This window comes from Filicampus tigris, chromosome 11 (genome assembly GCF_054856515.1).
Source record: "Filicampus tigris isolate MCC_2025a chromosome 11, RoL_Ftig_1.0, whole genome shotgun sequence".
NCBI lineage: Eukaryota > Metazoa > Chordata > Actinopteri > Syngnathiformes > Syngnathidae > Filicampus > Filicampus tigris.
In genome coordinates, this window is record NC_141227.1 from 15,311,188 (window position 1) to 15,327,745 (window position 16,558).

Below are 16,558 nucleotides of genomic sequence, written 5' to 3' on the forward strand. Positions count from 1 at the left end.
CGACAGCATCCATGGCTACCAGCGATTCTGCTATTTGCTCAGGCAAATGAGCGTTTAGTTAATAAATTGGGCAAAAATAGATCTGTAGTGTAGTGTGTGCCCCGCATGTAAAATACAACCCGTGAGCAAGTAACTCAACGTCTGAAAGTCGTCCCTTTTTTTTCTCCTCTACAACGGACCTCTGGTCCAGTCGGACTATATGCATCCGTACTTAAGCTTGACAGTGCATTGTATTATTGAGTGACAGTTTTGCACTAATCATTGATTTATATTTAATTAAGACCAGGGAGAAAGGTGAAAGGCTAGTCACTAGCTGGTTGGCAAAATGACTTGCTGACAGACCTTTTGGTTTACAGACTTGACTGTCTACCTTCTCCCATGTTGATGATTTCATTTCAGATGGTATATGCACTTTCTTCTTTCATTATTGGTTTAATTAAGAACAGATCTGAAATCTATTGTTTAAGTAAAATACTGTTAATCCCAATGGATTGTTCTGTGTGTATTAAGTTAGATTGACTGACATTTTGAGGTCAAAGAAAGCAAAATTAACACATTCAAAATACTTCATTTTTCATTATTTTTTATTTTACAAACAAATCGTAATTGTAATCGTAAAATCGGGCTTGAGAGAAAATAATCGGGATTTTCTTATTAGGCAAAATCGAACAGCCGTAGAATCTTGTCTCCAGTCATGTGTGGAGTTTGCATGGTTCTCGCCAGGAACCTCGGCTTTCTCCCACATTCCAACAAGCATGTTAACTTCATTGAAGTGCCCAAATTGTCCATAGGCGTGAATTTGTAAATATGTGCCCTATGTTTGGCTGGGAATTAGCCCAATGTTGACCACACCTCTCAAAGTTAGCTGATGAGATCGAACGCTATAGAAAATGGATCGAAGGACATTTTTGCGTAGCCTGTCGCATTCTTCTTCCTGCTGAATTTCTGCAAACTGTACTCTTTGCTGGGCTCATGTCTCCTCGTTTAAAGTTTCACAGATTGTAGACATCCATTCTAACCAGTCTGACCTTCTAGGTTGGAATGGAGGAACAGTCGGAATGGAGTATAATTGGGTGTGGGCAGCAGGTTGTTAAAAAAAAAGAAAGAAGAATAGAAAGAAGCCTTCTCATTAAAATGCTCCACCTGCTGCTATTTGACTCACTATGGTAGAGGTAAGCATTCGACACAGGAGTACATTCTTTGTAAATGGAGGAATACCCCATTTCTGTGAGGCGCATATATCCACGTGCAGTTAAAATAACACTAATCTATCATCCTAACGACTGCTGTCACGTTACATAACATCCCCAAGTTGTATGAAACAGCTCAAGGAAAAACAATGTGTTTTCTATAAGTGCAGACTGTTTACTAATCACCGTTTGCAGCCTCCCCGGAGGTTTCCTCCCACACGACCGCCACTCTGCGGCGGAGAGATTATTTGTTTAGCTTGGACAAACGAGCTAGCATCTCTCCTTCAGTTCACACCAGAGGTGTGCTTCAAAGAGATCCTCCAAATCATGCATTCTATAAGGGAACGTTGCAGAGGTTCCTAGTGGAAGGATGCCACACAAATAATTTATGTTGCGAGTGGTGTGTCTGCATGGGAGCTTCATCCTTTTCATCTCAAAGATGATGATGTCTGCTTCATACAATGGAAGGTGTGAAGTCAGCATGACACGGTGGGGAGGAATACTGATTGTCACTGACTGAAAAAGTGATTTCATGAAAGGTGAGGTATAGCAACACCGTCACATTTAGGCAAAATGGGACAAACGTTTCTCTCCTTACATTGATGCATTTATTGACATTTAGAAATCACTCCCAAATTGATTTTCTTTACAGCCAAACTGCATTATCATGTCATCATTTTTTTTAATTGAAAAAGACATAATACTCTTGTTTGCCTTTCATTGTATACTCAAAAACCAATCCGGAAAAATGTGGAAAAAGTAACTACTATTGAAACTACTGATACAAAGATAATTTATTTTACTGTATATATTGTTTTCATAATGTAGGTGTACTACGGGGGGATTGGGTGGGTCATTAAAAATCTGCCCAACAACAACAATAAACCAAACTTAGCTCTACACAAAAACACAATGCACAATTGACTGTTCAACTTTATGGATGCAAAAAGCAATTAGGACATATAGTATTGGCCACTGGAAAGAAAGCTCCTTTAATTTTTCATACATGCCTAAGGCTTCAGGGAGCGCTTCTTGCTGCCTTTAATTGCTTCGGATTTTTCATTGAGATCACACGGAAAAGGATGACACTACATACAGACTGATATTTGACCAATAATCAATCCTGAGCATAACTGGAAATGTGGATTTCACAATAACAGCTCCTCATATCTTTCCTTCCACGGCTCAAAATCCATTTGAGTCATCAATTAACCTTTTGAGTGGGAAATCGTGCAAAGGGTCATACGCTACTTCACAGTGGAACTGAACTATTGACATAACTGTCACTGTACCGGTGCAGGCTGTCAACTCCAGCGATCTGCTGCCCAAAAATAGTGGACACGCAGAATGCTGGAAACATGACTCAAAACAGCAAGGTGATATTTTCAGCTACACGCTCACAGTGTGGTACTGGAACATGTCAGCGAGTACCAGAACCAGTCTGTGATGTTTAGTGGCTGTAGTAAAGCTTATTACTGCCTACCACATTTAAAAGAAATTTTAAGTGCTATCTCTTCATTGCGAAACAGAGTTCATTAAAATAGTTATGGAAATGTTACCCATTAATTTTTCTCTCGGCATCTCTCGCCCCAAAGTGAGATGGGAAGGGACGGGAAAGCCACATTAAACCACCTGGCTGTTCAGAGAGAGTGGTTTGGGAGTATTTTGACTGAATCGTGTTCCAGAAATGAGGCACATGAAAACTGTTATAAGTAGTGGGGGGGAAATGGCATAACAATGTATGTGCATTTCGAGGAAGCTCCATTCGCTACAGTTCCATTAAGTGACAACTTCTCATGAATGTTTTTTCAGTGAGAGAGGCATTATGGGTACTTTGCACACTGACTCGACATGATGGACCAGGGAGGTTGATTCTCTCTCTGTGTGCCGAGCTTCATCGGGTGTGTGCCTCCGTAAGATAAGATGGCAGATATAAAAAAAATAATAATAGCAGACTTCATCTTGGCGCTGGTGTTATTTACCTGCCACAATATATCTCGCCTTTGAATCTTTCAAATCAGGCGATGTGGCTATTAAAATGGTTTATGATTGATTGCCTTCAGTATTGAAGGAAAATGTGTTCCTTTAGATTACATCTATTACTTTCACATTAGACTGTAAAATGGTGTTGAACATGAATAAGCCCATTCTGTTGAAGTAAATTGCTTATGTAGTTGCTGTTTTCATAACCCGCACGGGACAAAAACTGTGTTCTTTCCTGTGGTCAGAAAACAGGTAATTCAGGTTGGCTTTTATTTTCACAATTACACTACTGTGGCAGAGTGACTTTTCCCTCAGCAGGGTGCCAGTTAACCTAGAAACCGTGTTTTTATGAAGTCTGCTCACAATGTGGCAAGCCACCCGTGGTTATAGTCATCGCCTAGTTTATTTTCATTGTCCTAGTTTTCTGTTTTCACAAGCATCATCTGGATTTTGGAGTCGATCACCAATCAGCGGGTTTAAAAAAAATGAAAATCTATCGTCAGTCCAATCAGAAGGTGGACCAGTCTATCCAATCTATTTAAAAAACTTGTTAATTTACTGTGTAGTCGACCACCACTATTTGCGGGAATTATTTTGCACTGTGTTGGGTGTTTATAGGCCACGAAAGAAAAGTACTTTGATGTGACGGATCATCGGCTCTAAGGGACGACCCCTTCCTCCAATCAGAAGAGCAAATTTTAACCTGGGTTGTTGGTGGAAGTTACAGACTATTTTTGCCACATGCGCATGTAAATGCACATGTAATGCACTTAAGGTGCATTTTTTTCTAACTCAAATAATCAGTAAACCATTTCTTTTTCAGGATAATCTTGTAAGATAGTTTGAAATTATATCAAATTGTTTTGGGATGATAGTCCGTACAGTTTATTAAAATAAGCAATTATCAACACTACAGCTGACACAAATATATTTGCATGAATACATTTGTTTTTGGAGAAAAACAGGATTAGTGTGAGAATCACAACTAATACAAATGAGACAATACATGCTGAAGCTCAGCATCAATACAGGGTGAAAAAAAAAAACATACAATTTCTTTGAAGCTTCTGTGTCAGAGCAAGCCACTCACCTGCGCTAAGAGTCGCAGAAGCGTGACTGGCTGCTGCCACCTGCTTTGTTATTGAAAGCCTACTCCACAAGCAAATCCACTTTAATTGGAAGAGAAAAACAAGCGTGCACGACTCCGATTATGCATAATCAGGATGATTAATTCCCTCTGTGCGTTGCTTATTTTCAAGGTGAGCATTCTGTGCGGCCTAATGGATGAGTAACATAGGGGGCGATTAAAAGACATGCATATTTGATAGCGCTGAATAACACCCAATGCTAAATACTGTTTGGTACATGAGAAATAATGTACATTAAAGCGTCATGCTGTTATCATTTGGTTGCTCGGTGTATTACCTGCAAATTGCTAGTTTGTTAAATGTGTTTTGACCTTGATTCTAAGGTGGGAACAAATCGCAGCGAGTGGTAGCCGTTTGAGTCACGTAATGGTGCTTGGTTTGTCAGAACGGTAATCAGCCGCATCAGCTGGCACTCGGAAAAAGTTGGTCGCCGTTCGCTGTGTTTGACTGTGGTGGTGTAATTGTCGCAGGCCACAATCACACACCTCCAAAATACACTTGAAAATATTTTGGATAAGAAAATTAGTTTATAAAAATGGACCAGCAGAGCTAATCTACCCCACTTTGTGTTCAAGAGTCCATGAAATTGTTGTCAATGTTACCCACCTAAAGTGAATATGACTTCATTTTATAAATAAAAAAAGAAAAATTAAAAAATCTATTCTGGTAAGATTTTGTGGTTTTTTTCTCATTAAAAAATTGACTTTTTGTTGCATTGGATTAAATGAATTTTATTCTTTTAACTTGTGGAAATAAAAAAGAAGACAGAAACATAAAACAAAAGACAACTACTCTCATAAGTGATTTTCTATTATTTTTATAACATTATATACATATATAATGTAATTGTAAGTTACACATTTTTATATTGTGAGCTTATTTACATACTTGTTGTATTAATATAGAACTTTTTTTTCATAGTAACCAGACGTTATGCTTCTAGCATTAGTACTTTCAAGCTTGTAATATTTTTTCAACCCATAATATATTACTTTGTTCTAGTAAGAGAAAAAAATGAAAAAAACAATCAAGCATTTGTTTCTTGCGTAAAAATATAACTTTATTCACTTAATCAGTATTTTTAACCTTGTAACATTTCAAAATATGATTATTCCCCAATATTAGAATTTTTTACCTGGTAACATTTGAGTGGTTTTTTTCTCCTGAAAAGTATGGTTTTGTTTTTGTCAGCTTAATAGTTGTTGTTTTTTTCAAGAATACAATTTAATTCGCCTGATAAAGATTTTTAACCTTATGATATCGATATATATATTTTCGTCACAACAAAATGACTTTATGATTATAATCTTAGTAATTTCAACATGTTTTTTCCTCATAAAAATATAATAATCTTTATTTGACTACAAGTTCTAAAAATAGGACTTCATTCAATACGATTTTTACAATAGTAGTAATTTTTCAAATGGAAACGTGTCTTTATTCTCGTAAGAGTACTTTAATTTACTTTAATCACTTCATTTACATCATATTGCTCGGAGTATTTACCGTACTCACTCATAATATGACAATGTTTTATATTTTTAATTCATAAAACTCCAAATTTATTTACATAAAATTGATTAATGGTACATTCATTTTGTAAATCAAGCCTCCTAAGAGCCAAACTCATCCCCCATCTAAACTCAGGGTGGGGGTAATTATCTGACTGCGAGTTTGACGTCGCCTTTGTGAATGCCTTACAGCGAGGACTCTGACGACAACGTGACCTTTGACGCACGACGGGCGGTAATCAGTATGAAAATGGGCTCTTTGCTCGGCTCTGCATCTGCGGTCTGGTCGGAAGACCTTGACTAGATGTGATGACGGTGGGTCCAATGAGGACGGAAAAGAGCACAAGCATGAGCCTGCCTCGTGTCCTCCTGTGTTCTTTCCATTAGGACATTACTGCTAATGGTAATGCTACCTCGGACATTACCAAGCCGCTCTCCAGTGCTGCCTTGTACTCTGAAGAGCACAGTCCATTAAGAAGGCAAACAATAGCCATTTTTCATTGGCTTCGCAGGGCAACGGGTAATTAGTCATATGCTGTGTGCATTTATGTCCCAAAATATGAACTTTCAGAAGATGCTGTGCAGAACCTTTAAAATTCTGACGTCATTTTAGTACAACTTCCTTCTCCTAGAAGCATATTCTCCCATGTGCTTAGGTCAGATAAGGCGCACAGCTGTGCACTTTTTTAGCTGCACATGCAGATCCTCCCATCAACCTTACATACCTTCATGGTTTGCATGCACTCTGGGTGGAGCGAGCCTAAAATGAGAACATTCCCTGTCAAATGCCGTCAGTTGTTTATTTTTCAGAGCAGGTTCGTTAGTTTTTGTACATATATTTTTTCTGAAAGTGCTTCATTATAGTTAAGTTTTTATTTGTTTTAGTAGTAGCTTTACTTTTCGTTACATATTGTGTTTTACTTGGGTGCAATATTAAAAAAAAAAAAAACACACATCACGGTAAGTATTGTACAGAAAAAAACAAACCTAAGTAACTATTTTAAAATCACTGTACAATAAGTGCAGTGCATAATACTGCTTCTCAAGTTAGAGGCAACACAACCCTAACGTTTTAATAAAACTAGGATGGCCTCACTTTCCATTTCTTGTTTGTCAAGTTGCCAATTTCTAAAGTGTTGGGAAGTACTAAACCTGGTTGTACTGTGTATTATTTTTTTATACATATGTTTACACAAAACCAAAAAAAGGAGATTTCTTGTTACCTAGTAATGTGTTTTGGGCTGAGCTAAGTGACAAAAGCAAGAAAGCCATTCCAAACACACAAGCTGCAAGTGCGGCAATCACCTAGGAGCGGGTGGCACACCTGGCCTATATTCGCTCACTTACTGCACAACTGTCGATTACACCGTTTGCCAAAAGTTGACATGATATCATAATGAAAAACAGCGCCAGCTGACTTTTTTTTTTTTTTTTTTTACCTGCAAGGAGCATTTCCGCATCCTGATTGGGGCTTGAAGTTTGAAAACATGATGACATAACAACTAGAGTCTACATATTATCACCGTGCGTCACAATTTGAATTATTTGTTTTTATTTGATTGCATGATGCTAGCATGCAAGCGTGGTTGCTGGGCAACGTGCTGGTCTACACTCATTTACTTTTCTATTGATGCACAGCCTCCAAATATGTGTTCAGTTAGGAGCACAGTATTCTGAATAGATTACTTTGATTGGATGTTTCAAAAACCAAATGAAAAAAAACAAATGCTTCTTCAAAATGCTGTAGCTTTTTGGATAAGGCGCACACACGTCTCACAAGTAGGACTTCACAAAACATTATTATTTTATTGTAGTAAATTAACTTCACTACTTACTGTGACATTTAGTCTTTCCCTCATAAGCACCCAATTTTATTCTCACAATATTCCAATGATATTATTGTAATTTACAGGTTTGACTTTGCAAATTTTTATTGTTAAAATTTACATTTAATCTTGTAATACTATATTGCGATTTCATTCTCGTAACAGTTATGTTTTTTTGCTTGTCAAAGTATTTCTTCATTTATTTATTTTTCTGAAATTAATATGACTATTGTCAAAAGGTTTTTCTTAAGTTTTGTTTAGTCATGATATTAAATTTTTCACAAAAATGCTTCTTAATGCGTGTCCTATAAATATGTTTTTCTCTCAAATGAATGTCACATTACACTTAAAATATTTTAAGAAAATTAGAGGTTAAAAAAAAAATCCCTTTATTCCTCAGACTTTTTTGTGTTTGTTTCTTATCATTGGAGCCCTGTACTATGTGTTTTCTAAGAAATCATTACAAATGCATATGCATACAATGCGTATGCATATTGGTACAGTTCATGTAGCACAATGCATTTCCATCAGAGTCGAAGCACAGATGTGAGAACGGGCGTCACCTGATCCAACTTGGTGGTATTATAGAAAGGTCACAGTCTCTTTAGGGCTCAAGAGCTACAGTACACTGACTGGACAGCAGATGAGTGCTAAGCCTGCCATTCTATTCGATTAGAGCTCATGACTAACATAGGAAAGTTCATTTGCATATGCTTCCATTACTTCACAAGCCTCCATTGCTGCGTTACAACCAATCGAGCAAGCAGAGAAAAACAGACAATGCTCGCATGTATGCCACCGTCACAAAGCATTGTAAAAACAGGCTGCGGGCAAAGCGTGTAAATAAAACCCTGCATGGACTATTCCAGACAGGTCAATAAAAAGGAGCTGGAAAGCATTTAGAGGTCCTCATTGGAGGATCTCATTGCTCATTTGGCCCTGGCAGGTTGTGAGGATATCCTAGCCAATCAATACAAGCACCATTAAGCTTAACAAAACTGCCTTGTCTATAAAACGGACCAAAGATGAAGCGAAGCACCAAACCGCTCGGGGACACCTGAGCAGCGTTCACACAGTGTGGTGTAGATTTACATGTGGTCATACATAACAATAAAAACAAAAGGCCTCTTGTATACGAATGTGTTTTTTGTGTGTTGTGTTTTACCAACATAAACACATGAGATACACCTAAAGTTTTCTTTTTAGTGTGATGATTGCAAGATGGGGAGAGTGATAAGCCGCATGCTGCTACACCAACCCTACAGAAAAGGGCATTAGAGTTAAATGGGACAGTGTTGTAAAATATAAATATAAAAGAGTATGTGAAGAAATAAAGTAGTCACACACGCTCCAGCACACTCATCTTTTGTGCCTTTAATAAGCATTTAATCGCCATTAAAATGGCTCATATAGGGGTAAAAAATATATCATTAAAGAATTATTAATATGCAATATTCATTTTAATTAATTTCTGGTCTAATTTGTATGTTTTTTATTTATTCATTTTCATTTCTTATGTAATTCAGCAAATGTCCAAATATAAATGCATGAAAGTGCTACACAGGTCATAGTATGTCATAGATCCTTTTTTTTTAAAAAAATAAATTCAGGATCACTTTGCCACAAGTTTGGATGTGAAGAGAAAAACGCAGTAACAACAACTCCATTTTGTTTCAGTACCTAATGGCCTCACTTACCCTGACTGCTTTTGTAATGGCTAATTGGTTGTCATGACAAACACTTGTGGGTCTATTCACAAGCTGTTGCTAAACCCCTCTCCATAAACTAAAACATCAGAAGACAGGACCTATGAGGGTTTGTGATGGACATGTGCCTTAAAAATGGAAGAAAGGAAGCGGTAACTTGTTACCAACTGACAGTGTCAGCATGTCATCATTTTATCAATTCTAACATGACTACTGGCCGATCCTTATTGTATGTTTTAGCACTTTCCCTGCTTACGTTGCTACCTTCTTCTACTAAAAAATGGACAGTTGCCGTTTTGAAATAGCATGTAACTACAGCGCAGGGTGTAAAGTCCTTTTCAGTCAACTTATGCTTTCTCTAGATTGCTGCCATGCTGTTATTTGTTCGCAGTCCAGCATTTTATCAATTTTTATTAGAAATACAACTTGACTGTATATCTGTATATCTACATAGGTTTGATTCTAAATGTTTGCCGTCAATGTTATACATTAATGGCCACATTATGCCGCCGCCCCTGTGTGACCTATATCCTTGCTACTGTAACAACGAAAATTTCCCCACTGTGGGATCAATAAAGGCATTCTTATTCTTATTCTTATTCTTATGACAACAGAGCAACCCATGAAGCCCTGATTGATATACCTTAGCACTTCCTCTTCTTCTCATGGTATCTGATTGATATACCTTAGCACTTCCTCTTCCTCTCATGGTATCTTGACGTATTTTACCAAATTAACTATTGGGATGTTAGCATTTTAGCAGTTCTTGCTAGAAACACTACAGTACTCAAGTAAGATATAATGTCTTTATCAAGCTAGCTTTCAGGTTGCGCTATTCCACTCAGGTTCTGCTATATATTAGTATACCAACTGTTAGCATGTTAGCTTCTCCCGTCGTCTTTATGTTGGCAAATTAACAGTTAAGCCAGTATATATATATATAAAGAGAGAGAGAGAGAGAGAGAGAGAGAGAGAGAGAGAGAGAAAGAGAGAGAGACAGAGAGAGAGACCCGACCCTATCCTGGCGAAATGCAAGTTTTGATGTTTTAAAAACAAAATCTTTAGGGGAAAACAGAGGAAACAGACCATAGTATCGGAGCGGTCAACCATTGTAAGCACATCATATTTGTCCCTAGACCTCAGATGACTCAGTGAAATAGTAGCAATAACAACAATGTTTTCACGGCGGGAAAAAACCATTTGATATCCTCTGAAATGATGTAGGCCAATGACTGTGTTTACAAACAAGGGCACATCGTGAGATTCTTCAACAGCATCTTCAAGGTGCTCAAATGAGGCAGTCTGTTTTCTCTGAGGGTCACAAAATTCTACGTCAGGGCTCATTTGAACTCAATCAATCCATCAGTCATTCACAGAGTAGAAAATCCTCTAAGGGATTGAGTTGGGTTTGTCCTTATCACCTTTATTGCTGCCTTTCAAGTTGCATTTGTCAATTTCAGCTTCGATTGGCTTCAAAGTCACAAAAGCTTTCATTAGTTAGGATAAAGTGCAGCTTCGGCATTAACTTTCCCCATCTCGCGCTCTCTTCTTCTCTGAAGCATATCTGTGTGGACGTGCACATGCGAGTGTGACTGTGTGAGTCATGTAATTGCGAGGGCTAGTGTGATTCCACCTATTTTTCTGTGACACAAAGAAGCATTGATTTATATGTGCTCACATCCTCACTCCCCTCCTTCCACTAAGAACTGTATCCAAATCTGTATTTTATGTACTGGGATAGAATAAAATACAATCTCACACTCACTTTTCTCCATTCATTCCTTTTATCTTTTCCCTTTTTTTACTTGGCTTTCTCATTGTCAAGGTTACTGAAATATGTTTTTAATCCTTGCTAGGTTGATGACATTGGATAATGTGCAACTTAATGTAATCAGCAGAACTATGCCTGCAATTTCAGGCGCCGTAGTCAAACCGCGCCACATCTTGAGCAATCAGGTGTGACATTTATGTTTAAAATTCAAATTCTGGTGCCCTTACATGGTGGTCGCCACTTTTTATGCACTTTTCAATCGTGACACTTGAATAAATGTCAAATAGCACTTAAGTTAAAACTTTGGAAACACATGCCTGTTTTTTAAATCAATATTTTTATAATATTTAAGTAACGCAGTACGTATCCGATCGCAACCCAAGTATTGGGATCCATATATATATATATATATATATATATATATATATATATATATATATATATATATATATGTCCTTCTATAAATCCTTTTATTGTGCTCGCTATTTTTGTAACTCATGATTATTATTCTGAGCATCATTGTTGTTTTCAGTTTCCGTATTTGCATTCCAACCCGCAAATCAACCATGCATCGGCCATTGAAGGATGTTTCCCCATGTCTAAAATGGCACCCTCAGCTGCTCTGAGGCGGTTGACGATTTCACAGCTCCGCAGGGTGCCAAGGGGGCTTCCTGTTTGCAAGCGTGTGGGTGTGACACAGGGATGGAAAAACTTGAAAAAAAACAGCAGCTTGTGTGCTCTGTTGTGCGTGTGTCTGCTTTTGGCAGCTGCTCCTTGAACAATCAATCACCCCCAAAACTCTTATCCCGTCACCACGGCAACCCTTTAAAGTAACAGTAGTGTGGCTATGTGTACACTGCCATTTGTTTTTAATCACTTGGCTGCTTTTCTCAATGCTGTTTTTTTTGGTGGTAAATGTCAACATGTTTAGCAAATTTGTATTGACTAGAACTAACGTGTGGCTGCACTAATTCCCTCAAGTGATAAATTAAATAAACAAATTAAAAGTTTGTGTTGTCACTTCAAATCAATACGTGAAATAGCAGATCTGAAGCTAAATCAATGTCTTCTTGTAGCTTTCTGTTATGCAGAGGCTGACATTTGTTGAGATCCTTCATGTGCATCTGTGTGGGTGATGTGAGGCGGAAAGAATGCATGATGATGATGGTGAAAGCAATCAAAGCAAATCATCCATCGAGCCTTAATAGCTCCGATATGTCTCAACTATGTTATACTGTACTTGATAGTTGGGTTTCATCTCAGTGTTCCTATATTCCATCTGACAAGGACCCAATAGTAACTGTTTGGAAAAAGCCAACAAAAAGACAAGTCTAAACATCTTCCAGTTTTTATTCCAGTAATATAGAACAATGGCACAGCAGACACAGTAAGCAGATCCGTAACATCTAATAAGCGCTTCATTTATTTTAAATTTGCCTTTATACAGGAAATAATTTTACATTTTGATGTACACTGTTGATGATAATTTACCAGTATTCTCATTGTGGTTCTTTACAGCGAGTAGAACTGCACTGCGTCATACAAAAAGCTGTTTGGATAGCATAACAAACACATGACTGTGTTTACACTAGATCTCAAATGATCGTGTCGGTGTGCCTCGTGTTGTCTGTATTTCAAAAGAGCATCTTTGCTACTATTAAGGAAAACATCACAATTCCATGATATGCATTGCAGATCAATTGACAAAACAACCAATAAGATTTTGACACTGCAGTGACAGTGAAGATCATCATGTTGTACAGTGGAAATGGCAGGCCACAATTATCAGTTGAAATAAAACGAGTTGTGATTGGGATTGACATGTAAAAAGGGGGTGTATTGAGCAAAGTGACGGATAAATGACAAGCAGAATCATGTTAAGCGGGGTCCTAACTGCTTTTCACACATACTTAAGTACATTTTAAGAGTCTGTACTTTTATTTCAATAAAGGAGCAAAATTAGTACTTTTTAAACAAGTAGCCTATTGTAGTTCTACTCAAAGGAGAAATCAACCCAAACACATTTTTTTCAAGAATGTGTTCCCAGCAGGCCCAGTAGTTGAAACACGGCATTCTGATTAATATTGCTTTTGTGGAATATGAGTTAAGCAGCAAAATCAACCTGTTTTTAGCCATCTCAGGCGGTGGCCATTTTGTCAATTCTGTCGACTGAAAATGACATCACAAATGCTCAGCGCTCAGGTAACGATGAATCATGGCTCACCTTCAAGAAACAGATCAGCCGTGATTGGTTGTTACCTGAGCCCTCAGCAGTTGGCATGTCATTTTCAGTTGACAGAAGCGACAAAATGGCCGCCCTCAGAGATGGCTAAAATCGGCTGGATTAACTCTTATTCCACAAACGCAATATTTATCAGAATGCTTTGTTTCAAATAGTGGTCTTGCATAGAACATATTCTTGAAAAAAATATGTTTGGGTTGATTTCCACTTTAAGTACAGAGTGCGAGTACTTTTGCCTTCTCTTCTTTTAACACCCCTCACATAAATGATAAGCACTCCGAGAGCCGAACCTTTGCTGACTTTTATCAGAATAGAGGAAAAATTCTAAAATTCGGCCTGCTTGGCAGTATGTGTGAACCCCGCTTTAGGCATTTGCAGAGTCGAGATGATCTGAGTATTCACTGGAGAAACAACCATCTATTTTACTGTACTGGTTGTTAAAACAAGCAAACAGGAAGCATCTGCCCACCTTATGCACAGAAGAAATCCATGTTCTGCAATGACAAAGAAGTTAATGCAGACCAACTAGAACAACATACAAATTCATACAGCATGTCTGTTCATTTTACACACCGTTGTTGGAATCTGGACGGTGTCCTCTCTAAATGTGTGTGTCTCCTTCACCACAGGGGCTGGAAAGTATCCGATAATGCCCATCTGGTCCACATAGCGGTCACTATACACCTAACAGTCAACACACCAGCATACCCTCACTAAAACCTTTCACCTTTAAGTCTCAGTGACATTTCATCCACAGTGGCGTTTGTTTTGGACATACACTGCCAGACCAGAAGACTCCACCGCCCTCCTCTGGCACCAGTTTAGAATACACGTAAACCTTCTGACCCTTCTTGATGTTGATGAATCTGCAATCTGGTGCTATGAAGTCGTCCAAGGCCGTGGCCATGGAGAGAACGTCTGTATAGAAAAAATCACAAGAAAAATGAAAGCGAAGTAGTTGTGAGTTCAAAACGGGAGGGGGAAGTGGAATATTGGATTAAACACATTTACTTACACGAACACTCTGCATCGCCACAAATCTTGTCGTCTGCTAGCTTTTCCATGACGACGGCTTCTGACGTGTGGTCCAGCATTCCCACACAGAGTACAAGCACAAGTACATGTCGCATTTTTAATAATCTCGTATGTGTGCACATAGTCATGGATATTTGAAGAAATCTGAGAGGAAACTACTCAAAAAGAAAAAACATGGGCTGTGGCCTGACATCACAGGCAGCCTAACCAATCAACTCCCGAGTGGGAGTTGGCTATTTACACTCACTGTTCATAACAATGGGAAACTGGTGGACTACAACTGTGAAATGGCCAATAATACAACTCTTATAATGAAATAAATGCCAATGTATTAAGTGTAATCCATTCATCCATTTTGTATAATGCTTACAGTGCTGTAGATATTTCTTATGTTTGTCTGGAACGGGATACGGTGGGCAAGTGGTTAGCAAATCCACCTCATTTCTGACATTCATGCTTCGAATCATGGCTCTGGTCTTTGTGTGTGGAGCTTGCATGTTCTACCTGTACTTTAAAAAAAAAACTGGTACTCTGGCTTTCTCCCACAATCTAAAACATGCATGTTAGGTTCATCACTGAAGACTTTCAATCAGGGGTCATCAACCTTTGTTAAACGCAACATCTCTATGAGAATAATCGGTATAGAATATGACGGGATGGATATTCTATTACAGCTGTGGTTAGTACACCTCCAAAGGGCATTTACTCGATCCAGCATGCAATCGTCAATTATTTCAAGACCCCATAACAACCCACAAATGCTCATAATGTTTTAACATGTGTTGCATCTCTTCATTTTTTATACTCTGTAAACATACTATGGGTCCTCAGAGGCCTCTAAAGGAACAAACAACTCAAAGGTGATGGTTTAAAAAATGACTAATTTTATCCATCAATTGACTTTTCTGTACTTATCCTCATTATGGTCATGATGAGCTGGAGCCTGTCCCATCTGTCTTTGGGCAAGCGACATTACTCCATGGACTGACCGCTAGCCAATTGTTAGGGACATACGGACAAACAGGTATTCACTCTCACATTCACGCATCAGTACAACTATGAGTGTTCAATGAGCCTAACTTGCATGTTTTTGGAATGTGAGAGGAAACCGGACCCCATATTACTGGCAGATGCTAACCACTCGTCCAACATGCACAGGACATATTCGACCCCCTTCTGGAGATGGTCCACCTGGGCACCGTAACCTCTGTTGACCTCTCCTGGTCTGTAAACTTCTCCAGAGTCATCAACAATGAAGAGCAGTGGTTTCACTTCTTGAGGAACATTTGCCAAAAGCTGCTCATGGCCTTCTATGAGCGACGATTGAATAAACAGTAGGGATAATGGATGGATGGCTAGTATAGTTTTTATATTATTTATTTTTCTACTTTATTTTGGATTTATTCGTGAAACACAAACTTGGAGTTGCACCCCAATTTCATTCTATCTGCACCATATCGTGACAATGAAATCTTTCTATTTTATTTTATTCAATTTTCGAATTGTTATTTATAAAGATTCTTTAAAATGAACTCAGAAATTAAACTACAATTATTTAGCAGCTCAAAAAATTTGAGTTGAAAATTCAAAACATTAATTTCATGATAAATATTGTCCATCTCTGAATATTTTCTCTAAAGCACTAGATGGCGCCGTTGTTGCCATTGTCAACGTCACGCTAATAAAATAATAAATACAGCACTGTACTGCTATTACACTATAATATAATTATATTATTCCAGATAATGAAGACAACTATTGATGTTTGGAACCATACTGACCCATTGCTTGGATAATCCATTCAACTGGTAGGAAAAAGTCGTCATTTTAAAAAATGCAGTAATATAGCCCATATGATAATTGTAATACTGAATAAGACTAAAAAAATAATACACATATGTATTACGTGCTTTTTAAAACATTCGTCAACATTTTTGGGCATTATCGGCCTATTTGCCCCAATCCCCCCAAAATAAACACAACATTTCCATTTGAATGTAGTTTGAAAATACTATTGCAAAGCGTTAGCTTTAACTTTACAATTCTGACTGTGTGATTTCATACTTAAATGCAAACTTTCGTCAGTCTTGGTGTCAAACATCGACGTCCTCGTTGGCTGACGCAAAGCTCTAGTAAGCGGCGTCTG

The 16,558-nt window shown here is 38.0% G+C and overlaps 1 protein-coding gene across 3 annotated transcripts; it reads right to left on the bottom strand.

Moving 5' to 3' along the window:
- Positions 1-12,467: 12,467 nt before the first annotated feature.
- Positions 12,468-16,548, bottom strand: LOC147139909 (otoraplin-like). Of its 3 annotated transcripts, XM_086045232.1 has the most exons (6): positions 16,477-16,516; positions 16,194-16,217; positions 14,393-14,452; positions 14,156-14,295; positions 13,951-14,061; positions 12,468-13,871 (listed from the first exon to the last, which is right to left on the bottom strand). In XM_086045232.1, exons 1-6 carry the CDS (start codon positions 16,511-16,513, stop codon positions 13,848-13,850), a joined length of 396 nt encoding a protein of 131 aa, XP_085901358.1. In that variant the 5' UTR covers positions 16,514-16,516; the 3' UTR covers positions 12,468-13,847. The 3 variants fall into 3 exon arrangements, with proteins under 3 accessions (XP_085901358.1, XP_085901359.1, XP_085901356.1); XM_086045233.1 differs by lacking the exon at positions 16,194-16,217 and having other exon boundaries at positions 16,477-16,548; XM_086045230.1 differs by lacking the exons at positions 16,194-16,217; positions 16,477-16,516 and having other exon boundaries at positions 14,393-15,022.
- Between the last annotated feature and the right edge of the window lie 10 nt (positions 16,549-16,558).

Excerpts from the sequence above, each read along its gene's own strand:
- LOC147139909 (XM_086045230.1), bottom strand. The coding sequence starts at position 14,540 with ATGACTATGTGCACACATACGAGATTATTAAAAATGCGACATGTACTT. Across the intron at positions 14,062-14,155 it reads GAGTCTTCTGGTCTGGCAGT|GTGTATAGTGACCGCTATGT; the intron begins GTATGTCCAAAA and ends GTTGACTGTTAG. Across the intron at positions 13,872-13,950 it reads CCGTCCAGATTCCAACAACG|AACATGGATTTCTTCTGTGC; the intron begins GTGTGTAAAATG and ends TTGTCATTGCAG.